This window comes from Elephantulus edwardii, unplaced genomic scaffold (assembly GCF_000299155.1).
Source record: "Elephantulus edwardii isolate Elephantulus edwardi_28Jun2011 unplaced genomic scaffold, EleEdw1.0 scaffold00103, whole genome shotgun sequence".
In the NCBI taxonomy this organism is placed as follows: domain Eukaryota; kingdom Metazoa; phylum Chordata; class Mammalia; order Macroscelidea; family Macroscelididae; genus Elephantulus; species Elephantulus edwardii.
Window position 1 is genome coordinate 4,308,056 of NW_006399853.1, and position 13,425 is coordinate 4,321,480.

The following is a 13,425-nucleotide window of genomic DNA, read 5'->3' on the forward strand; positions in this document are numbered from 1 at the left end:
GTGGTGGTGGTGGCGGCAGAGGAGGTGGTGGTGGTGGTGGTGATGGTGGGGGAGTGGGAGGTGGTGGTAGCGGTGGCGGTGGCGGCAGAGGAGGTGGTGGCAGTGGCAGTGGTGGTGATGGTGGGAGGTGGGGAGGTCGTATGTGTCACTGAGTCAGAACCAACACCTCATTGCTGACCCTTTAGCAGGTGCACATGAGCAGCAAACTGCATGGAAGAAACCACTTCTCTTGCTCCCAAGGAGCAGCTGGTGGACTGGAACCCTGTGCCTTTGGGTTGCATAGGTGGTGCAAAATGGCTAGCATGCTCATCTGGTAACTATCAACACTAGAGGTCCCCATTATTGTAGAAATAGAAGGGTAACTAGTAAACCATGTATAAGGATCCAAGGGGGAGGGGGGAGGAGTAGAGGGGGGAGGATGAGCGCGGCGTGGGGGGCAGCAATCACAGGGTCGCACAATTTGATGGGTGGAGGGCGGGGTGGGTAAAAGAAATGGGAAAGATCTGGTGTGAAAAACAGTGTATAAGAACTTTGTAAATAAACCAGAATAAAATAAAAAAAATGTTCTTTAAAAACACTAGAGGTTTGATCAAAAAAGGCCTTGGAAAAATAAGCTTTGTCACCTACTTCCCCAAGAATCAGCCATTGAAAACCCGATGACGCGGAGGTCAGCTTGAGGACAACTGGTTGGTTCTTGTTATTTTGGCGTGAAAATGTGCACTCAGTTGCTAGAGTTCAATCTCTCTTCACCTTGTTCCCTCCCTTCCTTTCTTCACAGTAATTTAAGAATAAGAGTGATCCTGTGAACCCTCTGTGCCCAATGAAGCAAATACTGACAATGTTGCTTAATGTCCACAGTGCAGGCCGTGAAACAGGATGCCGTGGGATTTGGAGGTGGTGGGAGCACTGGAGTAAAATCTTTGGGGAGCCCTGCGCTGTGTGTCCTTGTTACTGCTGCTGGTGGGGCTGCTAGTGGAAGCCAGAGGAATGGGTAGCTGCAGGAGGGGTGGCTAAGACAGCTTCAAGAGGATAGAACTCTCAACCCCACCAAACGTTCACTTGCCTTAACTGCAGAGTCCCCCTGGCCCCATAGCACCCTGGTCAAAGCTGGGAAAGCTGGTGCCCAGAGCCTTGCCCTCTGCCAGCATCCTACTGTGATCCTGTACTGCAAGAGTCTGGATCTGAGGTCTTTAATGCCTCTCAGAGAAAAATAAGAAGAAGAAAAACCCTTTCCTTTTAAAAACAAAAACAAACAAAACTAACTCTACAGAGTCACATGCATACATGTGGTTGGACATTGTCAAAGAGACGTTAAGCAGTGCATAATGGCAAGGTATTGGAAGAGTTAAGCCCTGACTTTGAAGCACTTGTTCGTCCCACTCCGAAGTGAGCATGCGTTTGATTCAAGCACAGGAGGACACATAAGAATAAAAGAAAGACTCCACAGGGAATCAAGGAGCTGAGGTCAGGTCACTCATACCAGGCCCGGTGCCAGAAGGTAAATCAGTATCTCCATTAGGTGGGCTGCTGCTTACTAATTGAACTTGGGCCTTTGTGCTCTCAAGAGGAACGTGATGGTGGAAGCACTGAACTACTAACTGAAAGGTCACCAGTTCAAGGCCACCAGCTGCTCCACAGGACAAGGGTGTGGCAGTGTGCTTCCACAAAAATGATGGCTTTGGAAAGCTTGTGGAACTGTTTCCCTTTGACCACTGTTGGAATGGCTTCGACCACATGAGTTCATTTCTGTCCTTATTTGCCATTAGCCTGAGTTTTTCAAGCCCTGACTGGGATTAAACAAGTGAAGTGGAAAATAACAGTCCTTGTTAGTGATTACACATTGAGATGTGTTTTAGGTTTGTTTGTTTTTTTAAAAGGGGTTAAGACTTTAACATATCTTTGGGAAACATAGTTTAATCCATAACAGACCCTCTGTAGTAACTTGTCACTACCTGTCAATTCCGAGGTTATACTGTTCTTTTAAAATATACTTGTATGGCACAATGGAACACTATGCAGCACACAGGAGCAATAGTTTTGTAAATTATTGCCTAATTTGGGAGGGACTGGAGAGCATTATGTTGAGTGAACTAACTCAGTCCCACAAGGATAAATATTGTATAAAACCATTATTGCAGAATAAGTATAAGGATCCACGTAGAAGGGGTGGGAGCAGAGGATGCGGATGTGCTGGGGTAATGGGGGCTTAATCATCAGGTTGTACAATTTGATGAGGGGGTGAGGAAAATGGAAATAATTTGTTCAAATTTGAATTTTGTAAATAAACTAGTAGAAAATAAATTTAAAAAGACAAATAAGAAAAGGAAAAAAGAAAAATATATACTTATATGGCATTTCATTTATATTATCAAATAAATGTCAACCTCAGAACACCACCATTCTTTAGTGTACTTCTTTCTGATACATAAAGATATATTAGAGTGAATAATGTGTTTTATCTTGATGCTGGTTTATAACATAGTAATCAGAAAGAAACCTAGTAGAAACAGTTTTAGGACATGTTATATGGTACTGAGTTAATAATGACTCACAGTGACCACAGATTCAGAGAAGGTGTGTTCTGTGAGATTCACACCATGTCTACAGCTGGCAGGGCAGGAAGCTGAGGGTTTGGCATCCACCCTTCGACCTGGCTGTCCCACAGACCCTTTGTAGAGAGCACAGAGATTCCATGTGTCTGAGCAGGGAGTGACGGTCAAGGAGCCTTACCTTGGCCACTTGAGGATTTCTATCCCATAAATGGGTCAGCAGTGAATCTCGGGTCTGCTTAACCTGCGTGGTGAAAAATTTCTTCCATTTCCGTCCAGCGAAGGCAGCCAATTGTCCAAACAAGACAAAGGCTGAGTATCTCAGGTTGTCATTGTCCTGGGGGTCCCCATCCACAAGAAACAACAAAACCAGGTCACTAATGTCAGCAGTGAACTGCATCAGAGAACATCATACTTTCACTTATTAAGGTACATTATATGTTTCCTACTGCCAAAGGGGCCCTTTAGAGTAGTGAGAGAAGATCTTCACCCTGAAACCCACAGCGTCCCTTTTCAGCAGGAAGTAGCTAAGAGAATACGCCATCCCCTTTTCCTTATGAATCAGGGTGAAGTCTCTCTCAGGGAGGAGTGATAGGGAATGGCAAAGGACACACCGACAAAGGAGATTAATCAGAACTGACTTTGACAAGCACTGGCAATTGGACAATTAAAACAGACATTCGGATGGCGGGGAAGAAGAACAAACTGGGGAGGAGGGTAGAGAGAATGGTGCAGCAATGAAGGAATGAAAACCCAAAATCCCTGTAAATGTTCATTAAAACTAATAAAATTTAATAATAAAAAAAAATTTTAAAAAAAAAGTCTGGAAGTAAAAAAAAAAGAGGTGCCTTCAGCCCCCCTAGAGAATCGTGATTTGGGAAGGGGTCTAGACACGGTCGAGAGAGGCTCTGAAGTCTTCAATGGACCTTTGCCTTGGGAAAAAAAAAACCCCAAAACACAAGAATCCTGGGGTTTGTCAATATTCAATGTTCTGCAGACTTAACATGTTTCTCTAACTCAAAACTCAAACTAATAAAAAAATTTGAAAGGAAAATTAAGTCCATTCCTAATCCTCTCCACCTGCTACCATTTTTTTCTATACAAATAAAGTATTAAGTTCTGTGCATATCCCTCCAGAAAATTAAAAAATAAAATACATCTCTATATTGCACATTCTTTTTACACATTTTTACAGAAATGGAAGTATACCATAGCCGCTGTTAAACACCTGGATTTTTTCCCCCATCAAACAATCTGTCTTAGAGCTCTCTAAACAATCTTTTCAATAAATCAAAACACACATTGAAGGATAGGAAAAGACTTGCTTAATTTTACATCTGAGAAGATTGTTAATTTTCTATTTTATTTCCTAATTTTATTGTATATACGTATATATATATAAACACACATACATACATACATACATAGTCACCCTATAACAAACAGATAAAACTTTTGCCTGATTCTGTGATGTATGTGTGCATGTGTGTGTGTATACACACACATATATTTCTTACCATCTTATCACCAGAGCTCCCTCTGGTGAATAAGTGATTATCATGTCTGATAAATATCAGAACCTAGATACACACACACACAGACACACACACACACACACACACACACACACACATACACACATATATACATACATACACATGGCCTAGTAGGTAAGGAGTTGTGATACCAACCCAAAGACACAAGGTTCAAATCCCCCAGCTGCTCTGAGGGAGAAAGATGGGCAATCTTCTCCTGCGTGATTTACTGCCTCTGAAAACCCACTGGAGGGTCAGCTGTAAGTCAATTCCAACTTGACAGAACATAACAACCACCATACACACATACAAATATACGGTTGAGGGGTTTTATTTTTCTTTTTAAATTTTTTTTTTTAATTTTATTTTGTGTGTGTGTTTACCATCAAATCCGATCTGACTGGTACAGGAGGAGATAGTCCCTCCTTCTTCAGCAGAGCATCTGGCGGATTAGAACCATGCACCTCTGGGATTGCAGTACAGCTCCTTGCCACTAGCCCACCAGAGCTTGCCTACAAATACACAGTTGTGGCAGACTAAATTCTTAACTTGCAAGTAGTGTTGCAGACGATTCATCATTTCAGACTAAACAACAACCTCTCTGTGCACTTTTGAGCCAGGCTGTTTGCTCTGAAGAGAACTCTCTCTACTTGTCTCTCAAGGTCCTGTCAGAACTCAATTCTTCCTGTGAAGTCTGACCTTTGCTCCAGCTGGAAATAATTCTTCCTACACTTGAACCCCTTTTGCTCTTTATCTGTGACCCATTTAGTCCGGGATTCCTAGCAGTGCAATGGTTAAGCATTTAAATGATAGCTGGAGGTTCAGCATATTAAACCCACCAACTGCAGAAGAAAGAGGAGGCCATTTGCCTCTGTACAAATGCCAGCCTTGGAGCCTGTAGAGAGCTATCTCCTACTGAGTCCGAATGAGTTGGAAACAATTCAATGACAATTGGTACGTGACAGGTCTTGTAACTGGTAGTTAAGAGTGGAAGCCCTGTAGTCAGAGAGACTGGATTCTTTTCTACTGGCCCTGTAAACCTGAGGCAGGTTACTGAAATATTCCATGCCTTGGTTTCTTCATCTGTAAGTTGGGGATGACAACAGTGCCTACCTTGTAGGGTTGTTTTAAGGATTATGTGAGATTAGTCCATGTAAATTACCTAGCATCATAGCCAAACTACAGTAAATACTTAATGTATGCCAGCTACTGATATTGTTACATTTAAATGAGAACATTGAATACACAATGGTGGCATTATCTTAAGTGTCCACATATTCACTTATTATAATGAAAATACTTCAAAAGGTAAGAATGAAAATCTATAAATCTGTATGTGTCCTTTATGGCTCTTAGCACAGTATGCATTCCTCCATAAAGGTCTTCAGTCAATAAATAACAGAGGTTTAGTTTCCTGCGAGCTCCCCACACAGAGCTCACAGGTCTACTCCTACTTGTTAAGCAATGACAGAATGTTCCAGGCTGTCCTCACTTACATCATCTAACAAAGTCCTGGTCTGGAGGGTGATGTCAATGAAGAAGGAGCCCAGGCCTTTACCCTGGAGCTTGCTCAGGACGATGGCCAGTGTCTTCAGACTCTCGTGGATGACCTCAGAGCTCACAGGGTCATACAGCCCATGCACCAGCAGGTCAAGGAAAATCTTCTTATACTTCCTCACCTGCCACCAGATTGGAAAGGCATTAGAGGCAGGGGAATTGCTACACAAGGATTGAAAACTAACTCCACTTCTAATTTCCTAGGACATGCACAGAGCAAGGATGGCTGTCTTCAGAATCAACCAGATCGTTCTCATTCACACACAAAAGCTTCCATTCATCCATGGGGTTGAATGGAAGATTCAAACTTTTGTTTATATATATAGTAGTTTTGTCTTGGCAGAGTTCAACCTAGTATTACAGAGGGAAAAGAGAAAGAATAGAGTGTGGCCGATGGATGGGGAGGGCAGGGAAGGACAGGTCAAACCTGAGTGATCTTGGGAGCGAGAGCAGCTCTGGATATATTTACAACGAGGAAGAAATGAAATGGTCACTGATGTTGACAAATGATTAAAGAGGAAGTAGAGAAATGATCTTTTACTAAATAAACATAAATCATTAGAAGAACACTTGAATTCACCAAGAAAGTCAATGGCCCACTTGTGTGTTAATCCTGCCTGAAGCCCTGTTGCCCCTGGTAGGAAGGAAAGTTGGTTACCACAACCTTAGGAAGGTCATCATAACCTTAAAGTGACCTCCAATGGGCCCTGATGATGAGTTATCCATAACAGATAACTCTGAGGTGCCCTCAAATGAGTTACACCCTTGTACAAACTCCTCTCCTTGAATGGAGAGGGGATTTGCAATTGGTTTCTAATATATGAAATGTGGCAAAAAATAGTGAGAAGTCGTTTCTGTGGTTAGCTTCCATTTCAGCAGACTCGGGGGGAAAGGCTTGTTACCCTTGGCTATGAAGAAGCACCCACTTTAGCCTACATATCTACAGTCAACTGATTTTTCAAGGATGTTAAGTGCATTTGATAAGGAAAGATAGCTTCTTCAATTAATGATGCTGGAAAAATTGGATTTCCACATGCAGAGAAATGAAACAGGATCCAAACCATACACACATAAATAGATTCAAAATGGAGTTAGGACCTAAATTTGCAAGTTGAAATCACAAAGTTCTTGGACGAGCCAGCAGAGGCATCACAGATAGATCTAGATTTCAGAGATGGATCATGTCATGTAACGACATAAACACAGACAAAAGACAAAATAAATAAATGCAATTCCACAGAAAGGAAAAGATTTCTTCTTCAAAAGACTTTGTCCCAAAAAGTGACAAGAAAAGCTAACTTACGCAATATTACTTTGATGATATAGCAACAAAAAGATAGACAATTCAAGCATAAAATGAGCAAAAAAACTTGAGTGTGCATTTCACCAAAGAAAACATTCCAGTGGCCTCACCAGTAAAAAGAGTAACTACCAAGTTTGTTTATGTATAACCAACTAACTCATAGAATTTGGTATCAAGGTTTAGAGGTTTAAGGTCATGGTGGTTTGTTGGTTTTTTTTGTGGTTTTTTTTTTTCATTTGCCAAATAAAGTGCAGTGTTTCCATTCTCCTTGTAGTTCTTTGTATAGCACCTGGGGTCTTGGAAGTTTGCACATGGCCATTCAAGACACACAACTGCTTTCTGTTCACCTGGGGCAAAAGAGGAAGGAAAGTGAAGAATAGCAAAGAATCCAGAATGTGTGCCTAGCCACCTTTAGGAACAACTGCTTTGCCGTGAGACCAGAACTGGATAGAACCCGACTACCATTACGGATCATTTTCATGGAAGATTCCATAGAAGAATCCTGATCAAAGAGCAAAATGCAGAGCTAAGTTTCATATTCCCAGCCTCTTGACTTTCTAGAGCAGTAAAAACTGTCTGAACACCTGAGACTACGCCCTGAAATAATCCTTAAACTCAAAATATCACCTGAAATAAGCTTAAAGGCAAGCATTCTTTTAACTAATAATGTTTCATTAGTCTTTTCAGTTATCTTCTACCTCCTGTACTTTCTATTGTAATAATGTAATTTAAGGCCTTCACAATAAACAGTCCACTTTATTCCCTGGGTTTTCTATATAAACAGTTTTCAAAGTATGATTTGGTCAAAAACAATTTGTTATAAAAATTTGTTTGCAAATTAAACTGCGAAAGTATCTAAGTCTAAAAAAAAAAGAAAGAAAAACTATCACAGAACAAAACAAAACTCGGCCTTGAGTATCATGCCCTTTCAAGAACTATGAATATGAGATCAAATTGACAACATCATCCCAAAATACTAAATAAGACTTGGGAGGCAGTGAGTTTATATCAATGGGGGAGGAACTACTCAGAAAAAGAGGATGAGAAAGATTAGGAAACTTGAAGAATGTAGTAGATGTCCTAAATTATACACGTAGGAATAGAAGATATCAAAGGGCAGCTCTAGAAGACAAAGCAAAGTATTATAATGATATGTGCAAAGAGCTGGAGTCGGAAAATCAAAAAGTCCGAACTTGCTTGGTATTTCTTAAGGTGAAGGAATTGAAGAACAAATTCAAGCTCTGAGTTGTAATATTTAATGACACTGTAGGCAGAATATTGAATGACCTAGGAAGCGTCAAACGACAGCGTTCTGCAGCTGGCTCCTTCCTTCCTGAGGCAGGGGACAGTGGCTCCTCTCGGTCCCTGCCATGGCTGCTTGGGGCCTAGAAGGGCTGGATGGCTTGGGAGCCCTTGGGCCACTGTGCGGACAGCTGCAAAATCACTCCTTCTGTGTCATTCTTTGAGGAAACAAGTTCTGCTCAAGAAGAAAAGTTTGAAGCTAGAGAACAATCCCTTAAGAAGCCAAAGTTACCAGAAGATCAATTTGATGCTCCAGAAGATTCCTTTTTAGAGAAAGAATTACTGGGAAAATTTCCATGTGGTGTTAATCTTGTTTCCAGAGCCTAGCCACTGCAGAGATTAGGAATACAAAGGACGCTGTATTGACTTTAAGTCACATATTTTATCCTCACTATTTCTGAATATATACGTCTGAATTAATGGATTTCTGCTTATATCATTTCTTTACATCCTTCATCTGATTTCTGTAATGCATTTTAAAAGATAATGTGATTATTTTTTAAGAAAATATGCAGCTATACATTGGGAAATTGAAAATATTTCTACATGAACCCATCAAAATCCACTGTGATTGTCATCAAGTCCACTCTATCACTTATTAATTTAAATATAAATGAGGTATAAAAATAATAATTAAAATGGCCAATGTTTACTGCACCAATTTTTAGTGTAACTCAATTGCTTATAAAATTCCTGTGTAGCTAAAATAAATTTACTTTTTGCTAGATTAAAAAAATAATAAAAAGAAGATGGAAGGAATACACAGATTCACTAGACCAAAAAAGAATTGACTGACACAAAGAATTTCATGAAACAACATATGATCAAGAAGCAATGGTGATGAAGGAGGAAGATCAGGCTGCTCTGAAGGAATTGGCAGAAAAGCAAGGCCCCAAGAGTTGATGGAATACCAATTGATGTATTTCAACAAACAAATGCTGTCCTGGATGTGCTCACCAGTCTGTGCCAAGAAGTCTGAAGGACAACCACATGACCAGCCGACTGAAAAAGACCCATATTTATTCCCTGCAAAAAAGAAAGAGATCTGACAGAGTCTGGAAATTACTGTACCATATCATTAATTACACATGCAAGTGAGATCAAGATTATCTAAAAACAAATGGAACAACACTTCAGCAGAGAACTGTCAGCTGAATAAGCTGGTTTTAGAAGAGACCATGGCACTAGAGACATTATAACCGATGTTAGATGGATCTTAGCTGAAAGCAGAGAGTATCAGAGGAATATCTGTGTTTTACTGACTATGCAAAGGCATTTGACTGTGTAGATCACAACAAACTGTGGCTACTCTAAAGAAGAATGGAATTCTAGGAACATTTAATTGTGCTCATGCAAAACCTATGCTTGGACGAGGAGGCAGTCGTCAGAACAGAGCAGGGGAACACTGCATGGGATGCATCCTATCTCCATACCTTTCCAATCTATATGTGGAACAGATCATCTAGGAGGTTGGACTCTACGAGGAGGAATGTGGCATCAGGATTGGAGGAAGACTTATCAACAACCTGAATTATGCAGGTAACACAACCTTACTTTCTAAAATTGAGGAGGGCCTGAAGACTTTGCTGCAGAAAGTCAAGGACTATAGTCTTCAATGTGGATTGAAGCTCAAATCAAGAAGACAAAGATTCGCACCCCTGGGCCAATTGGCAGCACTATGATAGGTGGAGAAGAAATTAAGATTATTAACAGCTTCAGCTTGCTTGGCTCCACTATCAACACTCATGGCACCAGCAGTCAGGAAATCAAAAGACAAATTGTGTTGGGAAAAATCTACTGTCAGGGACCTCTCCAGAGTACTGAAGATAAATGATGTCAGTCTAGAGACTAAGATGCACCTGATCCAGGCCTTGGTCTTCCTAATTACTTGCTATGCAACAGAGAGCTGGACAATGCATAAGGATAACAGAAGGAGAACCAATGCCTTTGAGTTTTATTGCTGGAGAAGAGTGTTGAACATACTATCGACTGTTAAGAGAACAAGCAGGTCTGTCCTGGAGAGGATGAAACCAGGCTGCTTCTTGAAGTCAAGGATTCTGAAGCTCTGTCTCATATACTTTGGGCAGGTTGCTAGGAGGGACTAGTTCTTGGAGAAGGACGTCATGCTTGTAATGATGGAGGGACAGTGCAGGAGAGGAAGACCCTGGATGAGGTGACTTGACTCAGTGACTGGGGTGGTGGGAGTAGGTGTATTGGAGACGGTGATGTTGGCTCAGGATAAGGCAGGGCTCAGAGTCACTATGATTCACAGGCAACTTGACAGCACATAACAACAACAACAAAATAACATTTAGAAGGGAAAGAAGGGGGCCGTGTAGCAGGGAGCTGAGGCGACCTCAGTCCTATGACTGTAGGAACTAATGTCTGCCAACAAATAGATGAGACTGGAAGAGACCCCCATCCCCCACCCCCACGCCAGCTTCGGAAAGCCATGCAGCCCGACTGACCCCTGACTGCAACCCTGTGAGACCCTGAGCAGAGGATGCAACTCATCCATGCCTGGACTCTTGCCCCGTAGAAACTGGAAGATGATGACTGTATGCTGCTTCAGGCTGTTAAGTGTGAGGTGATTTGTTAAGCAGCAACAGATAGCAAGTATCGGCAGGATCTGACCCCAGCCCTGGGTCTGGAACACCTCGAGGACTGGAGATCGTCTCAAACGCATGCCTCTTCCTACCTTGTCCGGGGCTTCACAGGCCAGCGTGCCCAGGCCTTTCATCACCATGTGACGCTTTCTAGCACTGCGGTCCCAGGCTCTTTCTGCCAAGAAGGTAAGAGTGTTCCTCAGAGACTCCCGCTTCTGGAACCTTAGTTTCCCAGATACCTGTGGGGCGGGTCAAAATGTGCTCGTTAGGATCATTCAGAGCCAGATTCAACCCCAACTCCAATCCCGCCCTCTGAAGAAAATCCTGGGGTTGCCCACTCAACTGTACCCCTTCTTTCCTTTACATACTGATGCCTGATTTTGTTAGAAATACACTCATTTGCTCAACATGACAAATAATTTGATGGTTTTGGGGGGAATTACTAAAAGATATGCTCTAGAGCATTGATGGCTTTGAGCTGTGGTGTTGGAGAAGAACACTTAACATCCATGGACAGTCAAGAGGACAAATAGATATGTCTTGAAGAGGGTGCAGCCAGAGTGCTCTTTGGAAGCAAGAGTGATGAAGCTTCGCCTCACCAATTTTGGGCAGGTTCTAGGAGGGCCTGTTCCTCAGAGAAGGACATGATGCTCAGAAAGGTAGAGGGTTGGCCAAGGAGAGGAAGACCTTCGACCAGGTGGATCGACACAGGACACACTGACTGCCAAAATGGGTTCTAATGTGTCAGGAAGCATGAGGATGGTACAAGATCGGGGAGGGTTCAAATGTGTTGCTCATAGAGTCACTATGGATTGTATCTGACTCAATGGCGCCTAAAACCAAAATTTAGTCGCTACGAGTTGCCAGCAACTCGATGGCACATAACAACAACAACAAGGAGAGCTCTGGTGGCCTAGTGGCAAGGAGCTGCAACTACAATCCCAGAGGCGCACGGTTCAAATCCACCAGATGCTCTGCCGGGGAAGGAGGGACAATCTCCTCCTGTACCAGTCAGATCTGATTTGATGGTACACGCACACAAAAATTTAAAAAAAAAAAAAAAACAACAAAAACAACAACAACAAAAAACAAACAAAACCCTGTTTTTTTAATAAGATAAAGCCTATTTTAAATTAATTAAATAAAATTTAAAAGAAAAGAACTGTCATCATTTTTTTTTCTCAGAAGACAGAATCTCAGTGGAGATTCTAACTAACCGTAGACTAGGCAAATCCACAGATAATTAAACGGCTGCAGAAAGGGAAACTGTTCATGATGTTTTATATCAAACCTTGGAAAAGAAAGACATCAGCGATGTCCTTTTCTTCTTGGGCTGAGAGGTAGAGCTGCAAAGGGCATTGCCCCTGCTTCTTCTCTGTGTTTGATCCATGAAACTAGAAAAATCATGAAAATAAAAATAATATTACACAAGCACACTTCCATGTCAACAGGCATATTATATAGTACACTGTGCCAGGGCAGAAATAAAAGGAACTCAAATGCCTTAGGCCTTTCTCTAAGGAGTCTTTTGCTTTGGTGAAGACCGGACAGTCACAGGAAAAGAGAAACAGCAATTTCAGGCAGCCCACGAGAAGCACCAGCCTGTGTGGAAAGGGGGTTCCTGCTCCCTAGTTCTTCAATGGCATTCTACAGACTTCTGCATCAGCATCACCAAAAAAGTAAAACACAGAGTCCTGGGTGGTGCAAATGGTTTACACTCAACTACTAACCCTAAGGTTGGCAGTTCAAACTCATCTCGGAGTGCCCCTGAAGAAAGATACGAAAATCTGCTTCTATAAAGATTGCAGCCAAGAAGACCTGTGTGAGACAGGGTGTAGGATAGCTGGAACCTCTCTCTGTTGCAGCGAGGAATGCAAAATGGCACAGGCATCGTGGGAAACAATGTGGTAGTGCCGCAGAAAACTGAAAACAGAACTTCCCTATGACCCACTAATTCTACTCCTCGATGTATTTCCAAAATAATTCAACACAAAAACAGAGTTATGGAAGGAGGGGTGGGCAGGGAGAAAAGTGTAACAATGAATTAATGGAAACTCGAAGTCTGTAAATTTTCATTTAAATTAATAATAATAATAAAAATTTTAAAAAGAGAGTTATACACCAATGTTTGTTGTACAGTTATTCATAATAGTCAAAAGGTGAAAACAATCTAACTGTCCATCAATAGAAGAAGGGTTAAATGAAATGTGGTGTGTTCACACGAGAGAATGTTCCCTACTCAGGAGAAATGAAGTCTTGCTGCCTGCTACAGGATGGGTGGAACATGAAAATACTATACTGAGAAAAAGAAGTCAATCACCAAACAAACAAACAAAAAAAGCAGATTTATGGAAACTAAAGTTAATTAGTGATTAGAGAGGGAGGAGGGAATGTGTAGAGGTTAAGCCAACCAAGGCAGGAACTGTCTGGATTAAAAGCAAAACAAACACCGTACCCTAGGATAAGCATAATCTTGATTCTCATGCTGAAGCTGCCTTCTAATGTAGATGGGGTTATGGAAACAAGGATGGTCAGCAAATAAGAAAAGGAACAGTAAAAACCATCTTAGAGTC

At 41.6% G+C, this 13,425-nt stretch overlaps 1 protein-coding gene across 2 annotated transcripts in view; it reads right to left on the minus strand.

The window, feature by feature from the left end:
- Nucleotides 1-12,242, minus strand: part of MRO (maestro) — a 14,019-nt gene extending 1,777 nt beyond the window's left edge. Inside the window, exons 1-4 of one of the 2 annotated variants that reach the window (XM_006891710.1) lie at nt 12,144-12,242; nt 10,945-11,091; nt 5,581-5,763; nt 2,731-2,886 (exon numbers count right to left, since the gene is read on the minus strand). In XM_006891710.1, the coding sequence (XP_006891772.1) occupies nt 2,731-2,886; nt 5,581-5,763; nt 10,945-11,091; nt 12,144-12,242 (585 nt within the window). The remainder of the gene's footprint in view (nt 1-2,730; nt 2,887-5,580; nt 5,764-10,944; nt 11,092-12,143) is intronic. The other variant, XM_006891711.1, reaches the window with a different exon arrangement.
- Between the last annotated feature and the right edge of the window lie 1,183 nt (nt 12,243-13,425).